This window comes from Ambystoma mexicanum, chromosome 1q (genome assembly GCF_040938575.1).
Source record: "Ambystoma mexicanum isolate Mex_15411 chromosome 1q, UKY_AmexF1_1, whole genome shotgun sequence".
Lineage (NCBI taxonomy): Eukaryota > Metazoa > Chordata > Amphibia > Caudata > Ambystomatidae > Ambystoma > Ambystoma mexicanum.
In genome coordinates this window covers 1,098,580,908-1,098,603,557 of record NC_090922.1, presented here as the reverse complement: position 1 = coordinate 1,098,603,557, position 22,650 = coordinate 1,098,580,908, and the positions used below count along the sequence as shown (strand labels likewise).

The window sequence follows — 22,650 nt, the reverse complement described above, 5'->3', positions numbered from 1 at the left end:
GCACATTTTTACCGTGCAGAAGTTCTTTAACTTTTTAAATATCATTTTATTGATTATTTTTAAAAGCCTGATATTTGAGCGTCTGACCTGACATTTTCTTTCCTCTAGTATTACTGAAACTTGGTCATAAGAAAGCATATTCTGTGGGACTTTCTCTCTCTACGCTGATGAGTCAACTTTCCAATCTTCCTGTACCGTACACAAAAGAACAAATGCAAGAAGACAAACATGGCCTCTGTCTTTGCAGCAACACATTAGTAAAATTTGCCCAGCCATTTGTTGAAGAAGTTCTGAAAACCCCCAATTTGTCTACAGGAAGTGGCAGCGAGGAATTAAAGGCAGAATTGCTAAAATTGTGAGTGTACCCAATTTTGGTAACTTTTTTAAAATGTAAATGTGGTTGTTGGCATTCTGATCACATGTTAAATGTGAAAAGATACCTTGTTTGACAATATGTTCCATGATCCATTGAATTACCCATAAAGGAAATGTATTTTTAGAATTCAAATGTCTCCGCACATTGCTCCTCTCTTGTGATTCCACGACTAGCTTCTAAATTTTCCCCAGACAATCGGTACCTTTCAATTTCTGCTGTGGACTGACTAGTGAATATCTAAAATAAGAGGCTTTTAGCTAGATTTCAACTACATCAACTTTTTTTTAAAAAAAAGTTTTTATTTCAATAATACAAAATGGCAAAAAACAACCCAACAAATTTGTATGCTCACATGCTTTGACTATGCCCCCATAAGGAGTTCACAATAACTTCAATTTCGAGATCCCATTGCCCTCTTCAAATTCATGTAACATCTGTAGGTTTCTTTAGTATGAGTTAGTGCAATATTGACCCAGCAGCCTTCCTCCCCATCCATTGTTACTCTGCCCCCCACTCCCATAAGGAAGCCTTCTTAGTCTTTTACTTCTAGGGTGAAACAGTCTTACCCCCTACTTCGTATTGTTCATGGCATTTTTTCATCTTTGATGAGAGCTCATTAAGCAGTTGCCTCCAATTCATCAAAGCGGTCTTTTCTTCTTCCTCGGGTCATGGTGATCCCTGCAGTACCTCCCTTTCAGCCAACGCCCATCTCCGGGCATCTTTAACTATTGTCCGATTAATGGGCCCTTTGGGCATTTCCAGGAGATGGCCATTCTAGGCTTTGCTAATAAAAGAAAAAATATTGCTATTCTCTTTCCATACTTCCCCTTTTTTCCACCTGACAACATCTCCAATAAGCATATGAGTGGATTACATTAAAGGGAACCTCGCGTCAGTGTGTTAATTCTATCTATTACCCAAATATTCTTGGATCAGAGTGCGCTCCCATGCTATATGCCGGACTCCTGCCCTTCCTTGTATCTATGGCAGTTATGAGGGATCGTAGAGTTGAATGCATGTAATTGTGCCGGTATCATATACACCCTGTGTAATATATTAAATAGAATAAGCTTGAATCTAGCGTTTGTCAGTACATTTTGTACCAGGTCTTTGTCCATTTCCGATCCTCGATTGGGGTCCCCAAATTATTCTCCAATTTTTCCGTCGTGCTCTTACTGTATTATATGCAAATGTTTCCTCAAGTGTATGAATCCTTTACATATTTAGGCATATACATTTTCCAGTCTGCCATTCTATGGCCAAATCTGGCCATTTATTGCTGCGTCTCCCTCTCAGCCCTACCAAAGGGAAAATGCTTTATGTGTTCGTTCTTGTTCACCTTGAACCCTGAGATTTCTCTTAAATTTCCCAATACCTCCTTCATTATTAGTACGTTATGCATTGGTTTGGCCTCCTACAGCAAATCCTCAGCAGGGGTGCAAGGACATAACATGTGTACGTCCTATCATGATCCCATCCTCCATAAAAGAATTTCTGAAGAAACCAGCTAAGGGTTATAATTCCAGGACGAGTAAGATTGGTGACACTGGGCAACCCTGTCTAGTCTCCCTATACAGTGTCACCTGGGACAGCTTACTTTGCCCATTCTAAACCTGGCTAATATGTTCCCTGTAACTGATCCATTGTAAAATATGTGCTCCCATTTCATATTCCTCTAAATCTCTGAACAACCATTCCCATTCCTCTGAGTCTAATGCCTCAACGGCATCCAGTGACATTATTGCTATTTCCTCGCTTGAGTTCCGTTTTTTATCCATTATGTGATGCACTCTCCATAAATTTATGGAGGTGTTTCAACCACAAACAAGGCCACATTGATCCAGGCGAATTAAGTCTGGATCTTTTTTCTGTAATTTTGCGTCTGTTACCTTGCCTAGAATTTTGATATCTAGACGAATCAGCAAAATCGGGCGGTATAATTCACAAAGTCTGGGATCCTTGCGTGATTTAAGTAGTACTGAAATGAATGCTTCCCTCATGGATTCCGGAAGGATTCCTGTTTGTTACATGTTCTCAGACACTTGTTTTAGTTTGGGTGTTAAACTGTCTGTGTTGGGGAGAATTTTCATTTTAGTGCTTAATTCCTCACACATTAGAGTCCCCCAGCTCGTTTGCTGGACTTTAGCCCTCGAGTGAGTGAGCTCTTTCTCCCACTCTCATGAGTATTGACCTGATTTCGATTTTGTTTCCTTTCTTCTTGGAGTCTGACAAACTACATAGGCTTCTACTTTTTGTATGGTGACACACAGCACCTTCAGTGCAGTGTCACAGAGAAATCCTTTAGATTCTCATAAGGTTTAAATACCTTTTCTTGTGTGTAGTACTGTTCCCAGGAATAGTAAAGTGAAATTTACTTTACTTACCTTTTCTCTTTGTAAGTCCAGCACACACCACCTTATGTGGAGTGCTGGGGGGTTACTTAGTAGCCCCTTATCCAACATTCCCAAGTAACATTTTTATGTTACCCTCACTACTTTAAATGGCTGGTGGCAGTGGTTTAATTTTCCTACCATTGTGCTTTTCTACCGCAGGCCGAATCCTCAGCTGCAGTTTAGCACCCATGGGTGACCATTCTGTCAAAATGATCCGGTCTTCTTTTTTCGCCATTTTCTATTTGCGAGGTCTTTCTTGGGTTTAACTCGGCACGCCAAGCCAGGTTTGAGCCCTTGTTTGTTTTGCCTTTGACGGGCTTCCCGACTGAAACCCGCCTCTGCCTCCAGTGTGTCTGGAAGGGCAGGAAGTGAGGGAGGTGCCCGAAACTACCCTGTCTTTTGTCTCTAGGAATACCTGAATGCACCCAGTCCTGATTGGTTTGGCTGGCTGTCATTTCAGTACAGCCACCCTGCTGTTTGAGTGACAGCTAGGCTGTGCATGAATGGGAGAAACCTGCTTAAAAGGCAAGGGTTTTGAGACTGGAGGCAGCGTCGACCACTGGTAGAACAACCCGACGAAGAAACAGTGTACAAAGCTTGCTGCATCCTCATGGACCTTTTAAATTACCCGGTGAAGCCCTGCTGCTGTGCTTAAACTACTTTTTCTGATGGACGAGAGAAGCTCTTCTGGAAAGACAACTGCTTCCTGGTTCCATGTGTTAACACCCCCGCAAATATTTCGCCATACAAGAATGCTGCTGTTCTTTTGCATCAATATTAACCCATGGAACCTGCAGGTGACACCCCCGGAACCCCCATATTTTTTTAAAGGTGCGCTGAGACACCCCTGCTCCTATTTACCCCATAAATTATTCCCACCAATAATATCGCCTACGCCATTTCCCGATTAACATATATATGCCGATATTATTGGTGGGGATAATTTACCTGATACTTTCTTCCCTTGGGTTAGTGGGACCAACTGACCCCGAGATTAACTCCACTGGACCATCTTCCCCGACCGGCTGTACTTCGTTGCTGCTGCAGGAACCGAATGCCAGGGGTCGAGAAATCTGTAGTCGAGAGCAACGTCTAGAAGCTGGCCAGAAACTCCAGGAGTCTCCCGAGGACCCTCCCTAAGCAGGACGACCAGAGCTCGAGTCCCCTTACCAAAGTGCAGGACTCAAGGAGTAAAGGAAGCCCAACCAGTGTCCAAGATCCGCGGTGGTGCTGTTTACCAAGCGTTGAAACCGGAAAGTGGTGCTTATCTGAAAAGAGCCCGTAGCTGCTGCCGACCACTGACTTGCTGCCGCAGGAGTCCTCCAGACGTCCTCCCTCTTGTCCCCACGACTGAGGCCCAGGAACCCAGGATCTGCATTTGGGGTACTTACCTCAGTGTCTGTGGCTTTGCTCTTCTCAGTTGAGACTTGCAGTAGCTAATTTGCTAGAGTTGATTTCAGCTCTACCTTTCACAAGTATATCAGCTTGTGACCCTACAAGTGATTTTTCTTCAACAAATTCTCTACCTTTGTGCATCTAAGAAGTGCCTCAGCGCCATAGACTGTGCTCCAATTGACTTTGGCTGTTCTGGCTCCCTGCAGACTCTTCTAGTCGATTTGAATTTGATAATTACAGTCCCTGATAACTTGTTTTTAAACTATTATTGCTGGGAAAGGTTTTTGTCTAGACCTCATTGGAATATTTAAGTGCTCACATGCTCTGAGAACCTGTTTAACCTCCTTTCTATCAACCTCAGAATCTACAAAGTATACTAGTGATATATAAATGCCATTACTGTCCTAGTTAGTGAAGTCACCCCAAGGTGTAGCAAATGTGTAAAAAGCATCTCTAAAGAGTATCTACTAGCTTTGTGGTGATTCTGGAAAAGTATTTTAAATTATATTTGATTGTTACCTATATTGCCCTTTTTAAAGAATGCTTATTTAAAAACTGCTGTTAAATAAATAACAATTTGAACTAAAACCTTGAGTGTAAGTGTTACTTGGTTACTTGTATTTGCTACAACTCTACAGCTCACATTTACCCCTCTTGAGATAAGCCTGGCTGCTCAGTCACACTACCAACTTGTGTAGTACAGGCCTATACCAAAAGGTGGGTTACTTAATACCAAGAGGACAAGTGTTGTGTAGTCTCCCCCAGGGTCCCTACATCAATTCTTGCCTAACAGTCTGCAAATGTCTTGCAAAACTCACCCGGGAGGCCATCTCCTCCTGGAGGCTCCCCCACTTCCAAGGATTGGATTGCCCACAGTATTTCACCCTCTCCTATAGATTTTTCCAGTGCCTCCTTCGCCCCTTTGGATGGTTTGGGTAGTTTTATCTGTTCAGGAATATCTTGTATTTAGATTTCGTCATATCTGCCTTCATTGGAATATAAAGTTTCATAATATTTATAAAAGGCCTCATTAATAGATAGATAGATAGATAGATAGATAGATAGATAGATAGATAGATAGATAGATAGATAGATAGATCATCTCGTTTTGCGTGGTTCTTAAGGAACAGTCTACCCCGAAAACCTATGTGATGTTGGCTTGCAGTGTTTCCTTCCTTAGTAGCCATGACAATAATCAACCCTTCTTATCACCTTCTCCATGAATCTAGCTTCTCCATGAATCTAGCAAGTGTAGTGGTTGTATGCAAATTGATCTAGAGTTTCTTGTGCTTCCCGTTATATTTTGAGTTCCCTGACCAGTTCTGCACTTCTTGGGTATCTCCATCAGTTCGCATTCAATCGCTTTTATTTTGTCTTCCCCTTTCTTTAAAGCTTTAACAAGGCTTGCTTTTACCCTGCAGGTGGTAGCCAAAAAATTATCCATTAAGACTTCCCACAACATCCCAACAGAGTCTTCATTTTGGTACAAAAATTGTTTCTTGGAAAGCTGCATCCTCTAATGATTCTAAGCGTTTCCACCTCAACCGGTTGGGACAGCTGGTCTACTGTGAATCAAGCATAATGTTGCCGCTGGTGGTGAGTGATCAGAAGAAAGGATTTTCCCAAGATATTCGATCTCGCTTAATAAGCCCCACTAATCCCGACACTTGAGGATATAATCTATTCTGGAGTGGGAGCTGTGCGGGTTGGAATAAAATGAGTAACCTTTCGTGTTGCCCTTGAATTCCGTGCACAGGTTTATTAAATCCAGGGTACAACGTAAATTCATCGCCTCAGATTTTTTTGCTGAGTTGCTGGTTTTCGGCCAAAATAACTCCTCGAAAAATATGGGGGGCGGGTAAAGTGATGTAAGGGGCTGGTGGTGTGGGTAATAGATAGTAAATAACTGGGATGGGAGGTTTGGGGGACACCCCTAAATAAAAAAAAAATGCAAACGTTTTTTTTCGGACATAAATCAGCAGCAAATTACTCAGTTAAAAAAGCCTAGCAATGGAATGACAGAATAAAATCCAGATCTGACTTAACCTGGCTCAGTGTTTCAAAGACTGTTTTTTTTATGCCCTCCTCTGCTATCTGACTTATCCAGCATCGGGTCTAACAGACAATTGAACTTGCCACCCCATATGAAGATGCTAGGTCTATAAGCTGCCACCAATTTTTAGCACCTCTGTAAAATAAGTTCTATCGTCTGTGTTGGGCGCATACGTATTGTGACAAATTCCAGGGTGTTGTACTCAGCGGGAGGATTTTCTGGGGAGGCAAACCCTCTATGGGACCAGTGACGTGTATCGGGGTAAAGGCGATATGTACATCCTCCACTTCTGTCCTACTCTATTCAATCCTCCGTAATCCCCCACACTCCAATATATCTGTGTAGAGTAGGAGACCCCTTCCACAAAGGACGTACTGAGACCGAGGACTACCCAATGGAGTACATGGAAATACTGGGACGAAGAACAACTGCCGAGGGGGAAAGAGCCTACCGCGGAACCAAGATACACAGTCCAGTCAATATGAACACTATGTGGAAATAAAAAAGGAAGAAAGACTCCACAATTTGCCTCATTTACCCTGGAGAAGCCGTGACAGAGAGTCAGAGAAGACTGGTGTCTTGGATGCCGAGACCGGAAGAGGTGGGGGTAGAGTAGGGCAAGAATCCGGATACTGCTTGCCGAACTCCAAGTCCCTGGCGTCTACACTTTTGTCGGTGTGTAAGACCACACTGAACCTCGAAGGGCTTCCACTGTGGAACCGCCACAGCACGGAACCTGAACCAGAGAGGAGGAGAGACCCGGTTGCGGTCCACAAGCCCGCAACCTGCAGAGGATGAGAAACCAGGTACGCAGGTTACCGGGAAGGTGCAAGGGCCAGGGGGAGTCCTGTGAAAGCCCAGAGGGGAAGAAGAGAAGTAACTACGAGCAAGGGGCTGGGACCCATGCGAAGTCGGGGAAGCCATGCAAGAGCCATACACAAGGGTCAGGAATGCCTATGAAGTTGGGGAAGTCCCAAGAAGCAATCAACCAAGGGTCTGGGACCCATCCGAAGTCAGGGGAACTCCTGCTAAATACAAGGGTCGGAAACCCATATCTACTCTGGGGAATACCGAGAAGCACGGAACCGAGGGTCTGGGACCCATACAAAGTCAGGGAAGCCTAGCAAAAGCCATATGCCATCTACAAGGGTGGTGGACCTATATCACGTCTTGAGAAACACGCAAACGGGGGTCTGGGACTCACACCATGGTATGTGAACTTTGATTAAAAAGTTAGAAGGGTTGGGGACCCATTGTAAAGAGACCATTAAGAACACTGTTCTCCATCAACAAGTCTGGCGGGATAGTGAACCATATATGTTGCTACGTCACTGAGTGTGAGCAATGCCAGGGGAAGGGAGACACTCCCCTTGATGTTTGAGAACTGTTTTTGTGGATCAGAAAGGTAAGGGGAAGGTAGACATTCCCCTATCAATCCATTTTGTGCCAATTTTGAGAAGGTTAGGGGGATGAAGGCATCCTCCTACAAGCTTCTTTACATAATCAGTAATAACGATCGCATGGATGTTGCTTATTGGCTCTTGTCACAAGGACATCTGTGGGCTGCCGGGGGTACTGCAAACAGCGAAATGCTATGGAACGTCCTATTGACGGGAGTCTTCTTATCAGCGGCGTGCTGGAACAGGCACTTGGAGATACAAGTGATAGGACGAATAATCATTTGGAGGTGTGGGGGCCGGGTGGGGGCTAAGTCTCAAACACATACTGGCATTCTGAAATCGATAAACATATTCATTGGATCTCTAGACACCTCTCTTTGCCCCCTCTATTCCCCGTAAATTGCTATGTGTCCAGCGCATCAGCCAATTGAGAGTCACAATGCATGGAGCGCGCAGCCCTACCGGCTTCTTTAAATAATCAGTAATGTTACTCAACTTTTCCTTCAAGTAATACTGCACGTATGAAGGTCGTTTATTGGTTCTTGACACAAGGACATCTGTGGGCTGACGGGGGTACTAACAAATTCACAGCGGTTGTCTTTTAATGACATCCAATGCAAGGCATCTGTGGACCGCTGGTGGTGCTGCAGCCGGCCCAATACAGCAGAACTGCCAGATAGCGAGTGCATGGTTGTCTCTCAATGGCACCCACCGCGAGGACATCTGGGGGCTGCTGGGAGAACTGCAGCTGGTGAATTACAAATTGTGCATAATATAATATATGGTTCTGAATTATTAAAAAGAAGCTCTAGTTGTGTTAGCCGCATTAACCTCATCCCTTTAGTCAGGTAACAAGTACCGGGATATTATTGTGGATGATATTACTAGTAGATGTTTAGGATTATGAGAGTGGACTTACTGGTTCACAAGGTGAATGTAATATATTGATAGGGGCAGCAGTTTCATAGGGGAAATTAGAAATGTTGGATACTCTAGTGAAACAAAACACAGGAGTTGTGAAATGATTCGCAGAATGGATGGGTGGCGGGGGCCGGAAGATATATCTAGGGATATCAAATTATGATGTCGATGAGCTGCAATTTCAAAGCCAAAGTTATTTAATAACTAATCATGTCTATAGGATCTATGGTATATATTACTTGCAGAAAAGAGGTTGCAAAGGACAAGTTAATTTGAATCAAGATTAAATGCAGGATGGGTAGACTGATACTGGCTATCTTACTGGATAGTTAAGGGTCAAAAGGCAGAATGTAAACTTGGGACTAGTAGGATTTTACAGTGATATAATTAGGGAAATCTAGCATTACAACTTTAGTTATTTAGCAAAGATTTGTGTTAAACATTTTTGGGAGAGGTGTCCAGGGCTGGACAGTTTTAAAATGTGTTATATTAGTTCAACTTTTGTGTTGCTCTTTGTGTCTTGCATCTATTTCAGAGTTTGTGGGTTAGAGTTCGCATTTGAATATTATTTAAAAAATATAGAATCAGTTGACGATTTTAGTATAAGTAAGGAATTGAAAATGGATGGAGGGGCGTGGCCAGGAGCGCCAGCTATGTGGTCGCTCCTCTGATGGCCTCCGTTCAGGACCCGCGGCACACATTACATTATTACATTACATAATATTTATATAGCGCTCTATGGGCCCGTAGGCATAAAGGCGCTCACAGAGGTACAAGACAGACAACGAATAAGGACACCTATTCTATTCTAAAAGAACCAAATTAAAAGAGTAAAAAGGATAGAACCAGCCGGAAATAAAATTCCAAAATAGTGCTACCCCGTGCTCAGGAGTAAAGAAAGGTTTTGAGATCTTTCTTGAATCTTGTCAGGAGTTTGTTTACGCAGATGATCTGGAAGTAGGTTCCACAATATGGGGGCTTTATAAGCAAAAGCCCCATTCTCTGCCTTCGAAGTTTTTGGTCTCAGTTGCTCCAGAAGATTGTACGAACCAGACCTTAAAGGTCTGGTGTTTACTTTATCTTTGATGTGACACTGAAGATATGGAGGCATTATTTGAATTCTACACTTAAATGTTATGACCGGGGTTCTGAATTTAATTCTGGCCTCCACTGGCAACCAGTGAAGCCCCGGCCTGGCATACGAGACATGTTCGCGCCTTGATAACCCCACTACAACTCTCACAGCCCAATTCTGAACCTGTTGTAGTTTCTGTAGGGTTAGCTTGCCGGTACCTAGTAATAGGCTACAACAATAGTCCAGCTTTGCCCAGATAATCGCTCTCGCAATGGTTTCAGCACTTTTCTGTGATATGAGAGGCCTCCGGTGTAAAAACAGTTTAACATAATAAACCGAGGAAGACACAACCGATAACGCATGCGCTTTCATATTGAGAGAATGACTCCCAATATTGTAGTTTTTTGAAGTGGGCATATAATATCTCCTGGCTTTAAAAAGCTGTAGGCATGATTAAGGACCTTCAGAGAGTGTGGGGAGACAACAATCATTAACTCAGTCTTAGCCTATTCAGCGCCAAATAATTATTCAGCATCCACTTTTCAATCAGGCTAAAGATTCTGTTAACTTCGAGTTCATCCAGTTCATGGGAGCCAGTTAGGTGAACCACACATTGGGTATCATCTGCATAGTCTGAAATAAATGACACCCTCCTGCTCCAACATGTAGAAGAAAGGAGTCATAAAAAGATTGTAAATTCATGGTGAAGTACTAGCCCCCTGTGGAATTCCAAAGAGAACCGTGATAGAATCAGCTTCTGCTATATCCGAACAGACACTACTGTGCCTGTGTTCTAAAAATGAGGCGATCCAAGCAGCGGCCTGGTTGGAAAAATTAGCCACTTCCTTGAGCCTCTCGTTCAAAATGGAATGTTCGATTAAATCGAAGGCTGCAGACTGATCCAAAGATATAATCAGTGAGATCCCGCTCTTGTCCATTTGTGTAAGTAGCCTGGATTTGAACTCCAGAAGAGAGGTCTCGGTTCCAAATAATTTTCTAAAACCTGATTGATGAGAATGCAATATAGGATGCAGATTCAGGTGTTCAGCAATTTGGTGCTAAGCCACTGTATCAAGAATTTTTAATAAAAATGGAGTTAATTCAATGGATTATCTCTAGGCAGCCCAGGTTTCTTGATAATTGGAGTAACTTTAGTTTGTTTTAATTCCAATGGAACTAGCCCCTCCTTAAGTGAGGCGTTAACGAAAGTGCAGATTGCTTTTACCAGGGATGGAGCACAGGATTTGATTATCGTGGATGCACAAGCATCACCTCTACACTGTGATGGTTTCATCTGTTCTATTATTTTTTCAAGTTCCATTTCGGTTATTGGATGGAAGTTAAAAGTAGGGATATCTGGGTTTCTTTTAAATATATGAGCTTTCTGCTGTCTATTTAGAGCTGACACCACAGCGGCAGCTGTCGGAAGGTGGGGAGAGTCCTCCAAAGACAGAATTGGCTCCTGATTCATCTGAGAGTCCCGATGCGGAGCCGGTGAACTTGGCGCCCCCGTCCGCCGCTCTGAATCCAAAATGGTGGCCGGGCCGAAGGGACGCAGCGGTGGAGCTGCACCCGCCGCCCACGAGTGAGGAGAGACCCCTGCGTTGAGGATCGTGGCCCAGGAGTGAAGTGGGGGACCAGCGCGAAGGATTGGGAGGTGTCGGGACTCCATCTCTTAATGTGCCATATCGGAGCCATCCTGGCCCCTCTGCCTGCGTGCAGACTCATCCACAAGCCATCTCTGCGGCATCGCCCCCTCCCTCCCTGACCTGGAGGGGGAATCTGCCCAGCAGAAGCAACGACGGAGGGGGGAGCCCCGCAGCAAGGTTCATCGATCCTGCTAGTACCCTGGGGCGGCCTCCTGTTCTCCCGCGGCCCGCACAGAGTACTACTCCTTGGGCAGCCCCATGCTTCCCAGCGGGGTCGTCCTCTAAGCCTGAGGGGTGCAGGTTGCCTCAGGAGTGACTGGCGCTGGCTCCCGTATAGCAGCGCTGTCCTCCTGCAATGCTGCCCTCCGGACGCGCCTCATGGAGGAGTAGCCCTCCCGACGAAGATCACTTGCCCCAGCTTGAGACGGCCATACCTGCGCCAGCAGCCCCACGTAGCTCACATACCCGGAGCTGCATACAACATCCCGGTGGGCCCAACTGATCGGACCCTTGCTCCTAGGTCTCAGCAGCAGTCTTCTGGCACTACTGGCACCCTCATCCACCACCGGCTGGGGCCTCCTGGTAGCCAGACCTCTTACTTCTCAGCTGTCTCTTGGATCTCTCCTGCCGCTGCAGTGTTCAGGTGGCCTCCCGACACCTGAAGCCAGGGGTAACTTCAGCTAGCCGCATTACAGCCCTAAGGAGCCCCCCCTCAAACTTGGCAGGCTCCCCCTGCCAGGCTCAGTCCCTGGCTGTCGGCCTCAGTGGCGTTCGCCTCGCATACCACTTCCTGGGTCGCCCCAGCCCATCTCCTGACATCGCCTGGAACCGAGGCTCAACCTGAGCCTGCCTGGAGAGGTAGTAACTCCTCCATCCCCTGCTGGCCAGCGGTAGGGGGCGGCCTCCTCTGGATAACTCTGCCGTTGTCAGCCAAGTCCACCAGGATCCTGTAGCCTGACGCCCAACCTTACGGCCTTGAAGGACAGGTATCAAGGTGACCCAAGTCTTGCTTTCAACGATTGATGAACGCTAGCCTGGTTTCCTCCTCTATCTTCCTCCCCTACCCTGTGGAGATCTCGCCTGGGGCCTTCCCAATCACCTAAGCTCCCAACCCACTCACGGTGCAATTCTGCAAAGCTCAGCTTCTCATACCTCCTGTGAGTCTCCTCTACACGGGGCAGAATGAAAGCTGCGAACCTCACCCGGTGAACTAGTGACAGTCTCCCTCTGGACCCCCTTCACCTTCGTGGGTGCTCCCTGAGTGGTCATAAGGGTCCCCGAAACGGAGTCCGAGAGCAATGGCTAAACATCTCAAACCGCCTAAGAGCTCAGACATTTCTACCATGTTGCTTTCGGCGAATAAAGGGAAAAAGTCCGACCCCCTCCAAACCCATGCCTCAGAAGATCTCAGAAGAGAAGGGGATGTTAGCAACTAAAGAAGACATCCAGTCTTTTATGTTAACTATTAAAGCAGAGTTTAGCTCCTGCATTTCAGAGCTCACCTCAAAGCTGGAGCGAACGTATCAGAGAGTCACGGAAGCGGAACAAAGACTTGGAGAGGTTGAAGGCCTAACCCAGGGACACACCGCGAAGTTGATGGTAATGTAACGCTCGATCCAGGCCATGCAGGACAGGAGGACCTGGAAAATAGAGCCTGCTGCAACAACCTCCGGATTAGTGGGGTCCCCTCTACAGTGCCGGATAAAGACTTAGCCGAGTATGTGGCTGATTTCTTTCAATCTCTGCTCCCGCATATGGATAAGGCCCAACTCATTTTGGATCGCACCCACAGGTTGAGCCCGAGACGAGGGGTAGAATCAGACTCCCTTACCCCCGATGTGATAACGAGGGTCTACTTTTATACCACCAAGGCAGCCATCTCGGCAATAGGCCGTCCCTGAGATGAGTTAACCTTCCAAGGCGCCCCGCTCCAGATCTATCAGTACTTATCCCTCGTGACATTACAGAAGAGGAGAACCCTACAGCCCTTGACCCTGTTTTTGCAAGACTAGCAAGTCCGATACCGGTGGCTGTTCCCCACAGCTTTGCAGTTTTCCTACCAAGGAACCCAACGCAGAATCAGATATCTGGAGGATGCCGCAACAATCCTGCACCCGGATTCTCCTAGGGCTCTCCCTCCCCCAGTCCACACCACCTGCAGGGGGAGCTAAATAGGTCTCCCCCTAAGCAGAGGCACCCTGCCAGGTCGAAGGTGCAGAGGCGCCAAAATGTGAAGTAGAGCTGCTGCGACTCACCTGCTAAGATGATCGACAGTGGAACTCGATGCGAAGAAAGTGATGCTGCGGGCCCTGAGCGGCCCATGCTCTCCACCAAGGTGTATCCCATCAAGCTCCCCTTGGAGGTGACCTCAGTTTCTAGCCCCGTTGGCTGGAAGAACAGGTGTGGCCCCGGTTGGCCATCCATGGGAGCCGACAAAACCCAAAAAACGGCCTCCAGAACGTTGCATGTTTACCCTCATGATGGCCGCGTTTTCACCAAGCCTCCATATGATGTCTGAACTCCATTCCCACACCTCCACCCCCCCACCCCCAAGCTCCGGCCCGGGAGTCTGCAGAAGCTCGGAAGACTCCTCCTCCTCACCTGAAATTGAAGTTTCTTACGCTAAATGTCAGGGGCCTGAATTCCCCCCAAAAAGGAAATCCACGCTATGACGCTTGCAAAATGAGGAAGCCCCAGTGGTTTTACCTCCAAGAAACTCACCTGATTCCCGCGGACTTCACTCGGCTCTGCAACAGTTTCCTCCCATTGCAATGCCTGGCTTCCAATGACACCAAGAAAGGGGGCACTGCCTTTCTCTCTGCAAAGGGCCTTAGACTGCAAATCTTGGAGACATTGTTCTGTCCCAAGGGCCGTTTTGTGGCAATCAAATGCCTGATCTATGGTCAGCTCTACTCCCTCATCTCGATCTACGATCCGAATGACAATCAAGAAGAGTTCTATGCAGCCCTAGAGGAAGCCCTCCCTCACTTTATTGAGGGACAAACTATTATTGGGGGAGATTTCAATGGAGTTCCGGACTTGTTTAAAGACAAATCGCATCCTCCCGCGCGCAAAGACCTCAAGTTGGCAGCGAGTCTGCTCCAACTGTTCAGAGCCCTTGATGTGGTGGATACATGGAGGGTGTTTCACCCCAGTGAGCGAGACTATTCCTTCTACTCAATATCCACAGAACTTATTCCCAAATCGACCTTCTACAGTCCTCCCCCCAAGTGTTGGCCTTTGCGGATGACATTGCCATTGGTCCTAGGGTGCTTTCTGTTCACACCCAGTCACCTTTATTCTCCGGGCCCATGATCCTGACACCCACCCCCCCCCCCGACGTAGATGGACCCTATATGACCCCATCCTTGGGGACATGCCGCTGAGAGACTCCATTGTGAAGTCAATTAAGAACTTCTTTAAGGAAAACCGGAATGAGGATACCTCCCCGGCTAATACCTGGGACGCCATGAAAGCTGTGGTCAGAGGTGCACTAATTGCCCAAGGAGCAGCCTATCACAAACGCAGGCGGCAGGCACGACCTGGCTCTGGAAGAAGAGGTCCACGAGGCGGAGGCAGTTTGCAAGGCCAAACGTTGGACCCCGAGAACCCACCGGGCCCTACAGGTAGCTCAGAAGAGGCTAGAGGCACACTATGCTGAGGACACAGCCCAGCTACTAGCTAAAACTAAGCAGAGCTACTATGACAAAAGTAATAAGGTTAGGAAGCGGAATACTATCCTGGGCCTGCATGACCCCCAAGGCCAAGTCCAATTCGCTGACCGTGACAAGCTACAACTGGCAGTCGGCCACCTCACAGACACCATGTCAGCATCCCCGTGGTCGTTTGAGGAACAACAAAATTACCTACGGGGTGCAGCCCTCCCTCAAGGACGCGACGAGAGAAAACCTGGAGGCTCCTATTAAAAGTAAGGAGGTCGACGCAGCCAGCAAGAATCTCGAACTCAGGGCCCTGGAGCCGGACGGGTATACAACTCTATTCTACTTCTGGCCCCCTTGACAACTCTTTTCAATTCTCTAGCCCCCTCAGGGACCATCACCCCCTCGATGCAGGAATCAATCACAGTTCTTGACCTCAAACCAGGAAAAAATCCCAGGGACATCGCCCCGTATAGGCTCATCTCGCTGCTAAACCTCAACACCAATATATATATTCGAAGGTCCTGGCAAACCGGTTGGCGGGTGTCCTCCCTGACATTATAGACCCATACCAGACGGGATTCATAAAGCATAGATCTACCGCAGATAACATCCGCAGGGTCCTCAACTTGATAGACGTCACTAATCGGGGCTCTCAGAAGCTAGCCTTGCTGGCCCTAGATGCAACCAAGGCATTTGATAAAGTGGACTGGGCATTCCGGCGACACACCCTTGACCCTCCAAAGATTGATATTAGCTAACTATCAAGTCCCGAAAACCCTTCTTAGGGTCAATGGCCTCTTGTCCGGCCCAATCCCATTGACCTGTGGAACCAGACAGGAATGCCCCCTTCCCCTCTACTCTCCACTCTAGCCATGGAACCCCTCGCCCAGCGAATCCGTCTCAACCCCCGGGTCAAAGGCATTCAGGTGGGCCCCTCCCAACACATCATCGCACTTTATGCGGATGACGTGTTGCTATCCATTACGACACTTCTGCGTATCTGGTTTCACCATCAACTTTGGGAAATCGGCAGCTTTAGGGATTGGGCTGGAACTAGGGGACCGGGAGTCCTTCAGCTCCCTATGCTCGATTCAACTGAGTGAGAAATCTATTCCCTACCAGGGGGTCCAGATCCCCGCTCGCCCGGTAAAGACACCTATAGGGCAAACTTCCCCTCACTTTTCAAAGACTTAGAGAGGGACCTCAACCGATGGCTCCCGCTAGAAATCGCAGTCCTGGGTCATATCACGGCTTGTAAAATGAACCTCCTCCCACGATTTCTCAATGCTTGCACATCCCTCCCCGTCACAATCCCGCGGCCCCCGCTCCAGCGCCTGCAAAGGAAAATATTCTGTTTTATCTGGAGGGGGTAAAAAGATGCGGATCCCCCAGAGGACTATGATGAGCAGCCCCAAGTTAGGAGGCTTGGGAGTCCCCGACCTCCAGAAGTACCAGGTGGCAGCACAGATAGCTCACACCTGGGCATGGGTCCTCGTCGCAGGGTGCCTGAAATGGGCGGAGATTGAACAGTCCTGCTTGCCCCTACACTTCCTACCACACCTCCTGCACCACTGCGGAGGTCATGTGGTGCAGGGAGGCATCTTGTCCTCCACTAAACATACCTTGAGAGCATGGGATTGGGCCTCCCGGGATCCTACCTGCACATGTGGTGGTCATGCCCAGTGATAAAGAAGTTTTGGTCCCAATGTGTGGCTACGATAGCAGACATCACTCAGGTGGCAATCCTGCTGGAGCCAGAAGCTATTCTACTGGCAGTCCCAATCCCAGGTACTTACCCGAGATCCGGCAGGAAGGCGGCCCTCTTAACCCAACTCCTCCTAGCAGCTAAGATCACAGTGGCTCACACCTGGAAATCTCTGGAGCGCCCGCTGATGATTCTATGGTGATTAAAGCTCTGGGACATTTTAATAGCTGAGAAAATCACAGCAGCCAACAGGGGCATCCTCCACCGCTTTTCAAACACTTGGGCGCCTGTGCTGGACTACGACCGTAACTTCCCGGCATTGACTTATAAACCACTCTTGGTGGCAAGAGCCCTCCAATCTGAGGGCAGGGAGCCAGCCATGGCCCTGGCAACTCTGGACCCCGACAGTAGCTGAGTGGGAGGGAGGAGTCAAGGGCATACTTTGGTACCGAACTGGAGGTGATTGATAGTCTAATGTCTGTGTTCTAACTGTCAACTGTGTGCTGGTTTTAAAATAAACAATTAAAAAATAAAAAAAAATAAAATGGGTGGTGAATTGCAAGTGGTCACGTGGAATGTAAACGGTCTGAACCACATTAAAAAACGTAAAACTGTGATGGCCTATTTAAATGATCTAAATTCCTATGTTTGCTTCATTCAAGAGACCCACCTCTTACAGGGGGAACTTGAGAGTTTGAAAAGAGGTTGGATTGGAAGAGTGTATGGGTCATTATTCAATACAAAATCACGAGGGGTGGCGATAACGATTAGGATGAATGCTCTGTTAAAAGTCTTGAAAGAATTGAGTGACAGTGAAGGAAGAATGATTGCATTACTAGTTAACATTCAGGGGACCGAAGTAATTCTTTGCAATATTTATGCTCCTTCTGTTGATAATGGCACATTCTTTAGGAGAATTGCTCAAGTTATACAGAATCTGGGTTGCTGAAATATTATTCTAGGTGGGGATTTCAACACCGTGCTGAATCATGACCTAGACAGAAGTTCCTCGAGACATAATAGGCAGCTAGATACAACAATAGCTCTGAAGGATCATCTAGAGGAGCACAACTTGAATGATGTCTGGAGGTCAGAGAATCCCTTGAGTAGGGAATACAATTTCTACTCTGGGGCACAAGCAGTCTACTCTAGATTAGATATGCTGTTCACAAGCGGGAGAATGTCAGAATGTTACATGACAAGTAAAATTGGAAATATTGTGCTAACAGATCATGCACACGTGGTATTGCATTTCAAATTGGACTCAGCCTTGAAAAAGCAGTTTACTTGGCGGCTGAATACCTCATTGTTAGATAAGGAAATAATGGATAAAATGTTGGTTGATACAGAATTTTTTGTAGAGGAAACTTGCACTGGAGAGGTTGGGGCTGATGTGGTGTGGAAGGCATTTAAGTGCACGATGAGAGGTATTCTGATTGGCATGACAAGTGGGCATAAGAAGACATTTGAAAGGAAGCATCAGGAGCTAGAAACAGGAATTAAAGGAATTTCAAGGAGGTTGATGTTGAACCCAGCATGTGATGGTTTGGTTCCGGAACTATTGAGATTAAAAGGGGAATTAAAAACACTATTGGCAGAACGTATGGAGAAGAGATACTTTAATCAAAAATGTACTTACTTTGAGAATGGAGAGAAATGTGATCGGTGGTTAGCCTTCAGATTAAGAAAGAGAGAATCGGAGGGAGCGTGCAATTAATTCAGTAAGAGGTAAGGATGGTGAGATCACTTTTAAACCAAAGGAAATAAATGAGGTCTTTCAGTCATTCTATACTGATTTATACAAAAATGAAGCAAATGATAATGGAGCTGACGAGGAGTTCATTAAAAACATAGTGATCCCGAAGGTCTCAGGGGATAACGCAAAAGTTCTGGAGAGAGACATTACACTGGATGAAGTCAGGGCAGCAATTGCTAGGCTGAATACCGGAAAGTCCCCTGGCCCTGATGGTTTGCCGGTAGAGTTTTCCAAAATACTCCCCAATCCTGCCATTCTGCACTAAATCTAATGTTAAGTATGTTTACCAACGCATTATCCATAGGTTTGTTGCCAAATACCACGAGGCATGCTATGATTTCAGTCCTGCTAAAGAAAGGTAAAGATGAGAATCTAGCATCAAGCTATAGGCCAATAAGTTTGATTAACGTTGATAATCAAATTCTGGCCAAGTTTTGGCAATGAGATTGGAGTCAATACTACCAGAGCTAATACACCAGGATCAATCAGGGTTTGTAAGGGGCAGGAAAACTTCAAGTAATCTCAGGAAATTACTGCACACCATATCCAAAGCGACAGATTGTCAGGAAGATTTGGCAGTCCTTTCACTGGACGCTGAAAAAGCCTTCAACCGGGTCAATTGGCAATTTCTATTTAAGATCTTAGAGGAAATGGGTTTTAGCGTCCAGTTTCGGTCCTGGGTTAAATTGCTTTACACTTGTCCGACTGCGGATGTCAATACAAATGGATAGAGATCAGAGCCTTTCAACTTAGATCGGGGCACACAACAGAGCTGCCCACTCTCGCCGTTGTCATTTGTCATTGTGATTGAGCCTTTAGCCATAGCACTGCGATCAAACACAGAAATACAAATACAGAGTGTGAGTTGTTGGGGTCTACAACAAAAAGTTTGGTTATATGCAGATAATCTGCTCCTTGTGTTGAGTAATTTAAAACAATCGCTTCCAAAAGTAATGAATGTCTTGTCGGCTTTCAACCAGTGTTCAGGTTATAAAATAAACTGGGCAATCGAAGATGTGAGTGGGCACCACAGGGTTGATAATCTTTCAAATCTTAAAGTCAATGTAAAAATAAAGGCTGGAAATTCAAACTGTAGTTCAGATGGAGCTGGCTGCGACAAGTCTGGAGACATCCTGTTTCAAATTTGCAACAAAAATCCGAAGACTGGGTAAAATACCAGGTCACACAGTCGCTCTCAATGGGGCCCAACCTGGGCAGATAGTTATTCAAAGTTCAGAAATATTTTGATCCGGTATCAAAGGTAATATAATGGTTCAAAGATGAAAAGAATCTGTTGGTTGTTTATATCAGAAGTAGTAGTTTATCCAAAGCAATTAAAAACAAAGCTATCACTAATGTCTTCTTATGAGGAAGCAATTGCCACAACCCATATGTATAATACAGACTTAATGCGCCAATGCATTTCGGAAAACATTTCCTTCTTCAGGGCAAGTCTAATGGATTCAAAGTCAAAAACATAATGCAACAATATCCACATGATAAGTAAAGCAAACAAATAAGCATACATATAAAATACGTAAAAAATGCAAACATACCAATCAGTGGGAGATTAGTCAATGGAAAAAATAAAAAACAAAAATCAAAACATCATGAGTGCTTTATAATGTAATGAGCTGACCAAAAGACAAAAAAGTGTAAAACCTGGTTTACCTTAATGGTGTGGCACAGGGGGAACAAAGATTATTCAAAACGAAAGTAAGATGAGCATGCCATGGATACAGCGGCTGTAATGTGTAGATCACATCTGATGGTGGGAGAAGATTGAGTTAAGTAAAATGGTGTGGCAGGCACAGACAGTAAGAGAAAGGATTGAGGGAGTGTTTAGAAAAGAGATCCAGTACCTGTCCGCACACGGAGCGTTGGAATTCTCCTGCGTGCGGCTGTTGGGCAGTGACTGAGACTGCCGCGTTAGGCTGTTGCCGAGACAACGGCTTGTTTATATATCACGTGACCACCTCGCGCTATTGAAAGGCTGGTGGGCACGAACTAAGGTGTCTTATGGGTGACAGCCTGCGTGGATCGCAGAGCCATTTAATTTAGGGGCATGCCTGGAAAATATAGCCAGAATAGATTATTTCTGGATGTTGGTGGGGCTATTAGGTAAAATCCAAGGCATAGAAACGGGCCCTATAGCTCTATCAGATCATGCCCCGCTATGGTTGGACATTCAGATTCCAGGTAAGGGGGGGCATCTGGAAGTGGAGAATACCATTTGACCTCCTATCGGACCAGGTGATGGGAGAGGAAATAAGGGATGAAATCAAAGAATATTTTGAACAAAACGATACTGGGGAAGTCTCACTGGGGACAGTATGGGACGCTTTCAAGGCAGTGATTCGGGGACATATGGTAGCGATGAAGGTAACCAAGGACAGGCAGAGGCATGAATGGGAAAGGGCACTGGAAAAGAAAATACCAGACATTCAAGGGAAATTGGCAGCACACCCCTCCAAGAGCCTAAAGAAGGCGTTGAAACATGTGCAAGGACAACTTGATATGCTACGCAACAAAAAGGCAGAGAAATCCCTTCTCTTTCTCAAGCAGAGGTACTATGTCAAGGCCAATAAGGCAGACAGATATTTAGCAAGACAACTCCGTGAAAGGCAGAAATCAATGACGATTATGAATGTCAAAAATGTACGAGGGAGACCCAAACACGCACCAAAGACATAGGGGAGGCCTTTAAGGCTTTCTATCAAAAACTGTATGCAACGGAGCACCCGGATGAGGAGAACCAAGACAGGTTCTTTCAATCTCTCCCCATACCAACAAAATCCAAGGAAGACAGAGTGACTCTGGAATCACAGATCACTGAGGAAGGAGTACAGAAGGCAATTGCAGGTCTCCCGAATGCCAAAGCACCAGGCCCGGATGGTTTTGTGGCTCCCTTCTACAAAACATATGCGGACATTCTTGTTCCAATATTGACCAGACTATTGAACTCCTTTAAGCACAGCGGAAACATAACTCTCTCCATGAATGAGGCAAAGGTCCTAGTGTTCCATAAATCAGGTAAAGATCCCACCCTCCCCGGCTCATCCCACCCAATCGCCTTGATAAATCTTGACGGTAAAATCTACACCAGGGTACTAGCAGCCAGGTTGTCACCTTTTCTCCCTACCCTAATAAGCACAGATCAATCTGGATTCATCCCCGGCAGGCAAACACATGACAATCTAAGAAGAATAATTCATCTGATAGAGAAAATAGGTATTACCCGCACACCAGCAATGCTCCTATCATTAGACGCAGAAAAAGCTTTTGACCGGGTAGAGTGGTCCATGCTATTCGAAACACTGAAGCACATGGGATTTGGTGACCAACTCAGAAACATGGTCAAAGCCAACTATAAGTCCCCGTCCATTAGAATAGCCATAAATGGGGAAGTCACGGATAGGGTGGTGATCTCAAGGGGTACCAAACAGGGTTGCCCCATTTCCCCCCGCCTATATGCCATCTTTCTCGAACCACTTCTAATCAAAATCAGGGAATCTGCAGGGATAAGGGGGGTTTAAATGGCAGGCAGACAACACAAAATCATTGCTTACGCAGATGATATGCTCCTGGCCCTGGAAGACCCGGTGAAATCCCTACCACAGACCATAAAAGAATTGGAGGTTTTTGGGGAGATCACAGGCCTAAAGATAAACAGGAAAAAATCGGAGATCCTGTTCCTGGCAGTGGATAAGGTAACAATGGAAGGAGAGGCGAGTTCGCTGGGACTTAGGATGGCTGGGGAAGGTATCAAGTATCTAGGGGTAGCTCTCACACATAAGGTGGACAAGATATACAGTGGTAATTACCCTGAACTTCTGGCGCGAGTGAAGGACTTGGAAAGATGGGGCCCTTTACGGGTCTCTTGGTGGGGTAGAATTCAGTCAGTAAAAATGACCATACTCCCCCGGGTGCTGTACTACTTTCATGCCCTCCCAATAACCGTCCCAAACTCCTTTTTTAAAGCACTGTCAAAGGCTATTTCAACCTATGTGTGGAACGGGAAACCCCCAAGGGTCACCAGAGCTGTTCTCACGGCACCAGCACGTGCAGGGGGCATGTCACTCCCACATTTTAGGAAATACTTTCAAGCAGCGCAATTGTGGGTCCTGAGGGAATGGCTGGGGGACGACCAACGAACAATATGGGTGACCCAGAACCCCCTTGGAATACCTACTGTGGAAGTACAAACAACACAGACATCCGAATCTACGCATCAGAGACGTCATGAGATCCACTCTAGAAGGATG

At 46.3% G+C, this 22,650-nt stretch overlaps 1 protein-coding gene across 9 annotated transcripts in view; it reads left to right on the top strand.

Annotated features, from left to right (window-relative positions):
* Positions 1–22,650, top strand: part of GLMN (glomulin, FKBP associated protein) — a 1,004,137-nt gene that overhangs the window by 232,322 nt on the left and 749,165 nt on the right. For all 9 annotated transcript variants that reach the window (XM_069641799.1, XM_069641796.1, XM_069641800.1 and 6 more), the window contains exon 6: positions 109–355. In XM_069641799.1, the coding sequence (XP_069497900.1) occupies positions 109–355 (247 nt within the window). The remainder of the gene's footprint in view (positions 1–108; positions 356–22,650) is intronic.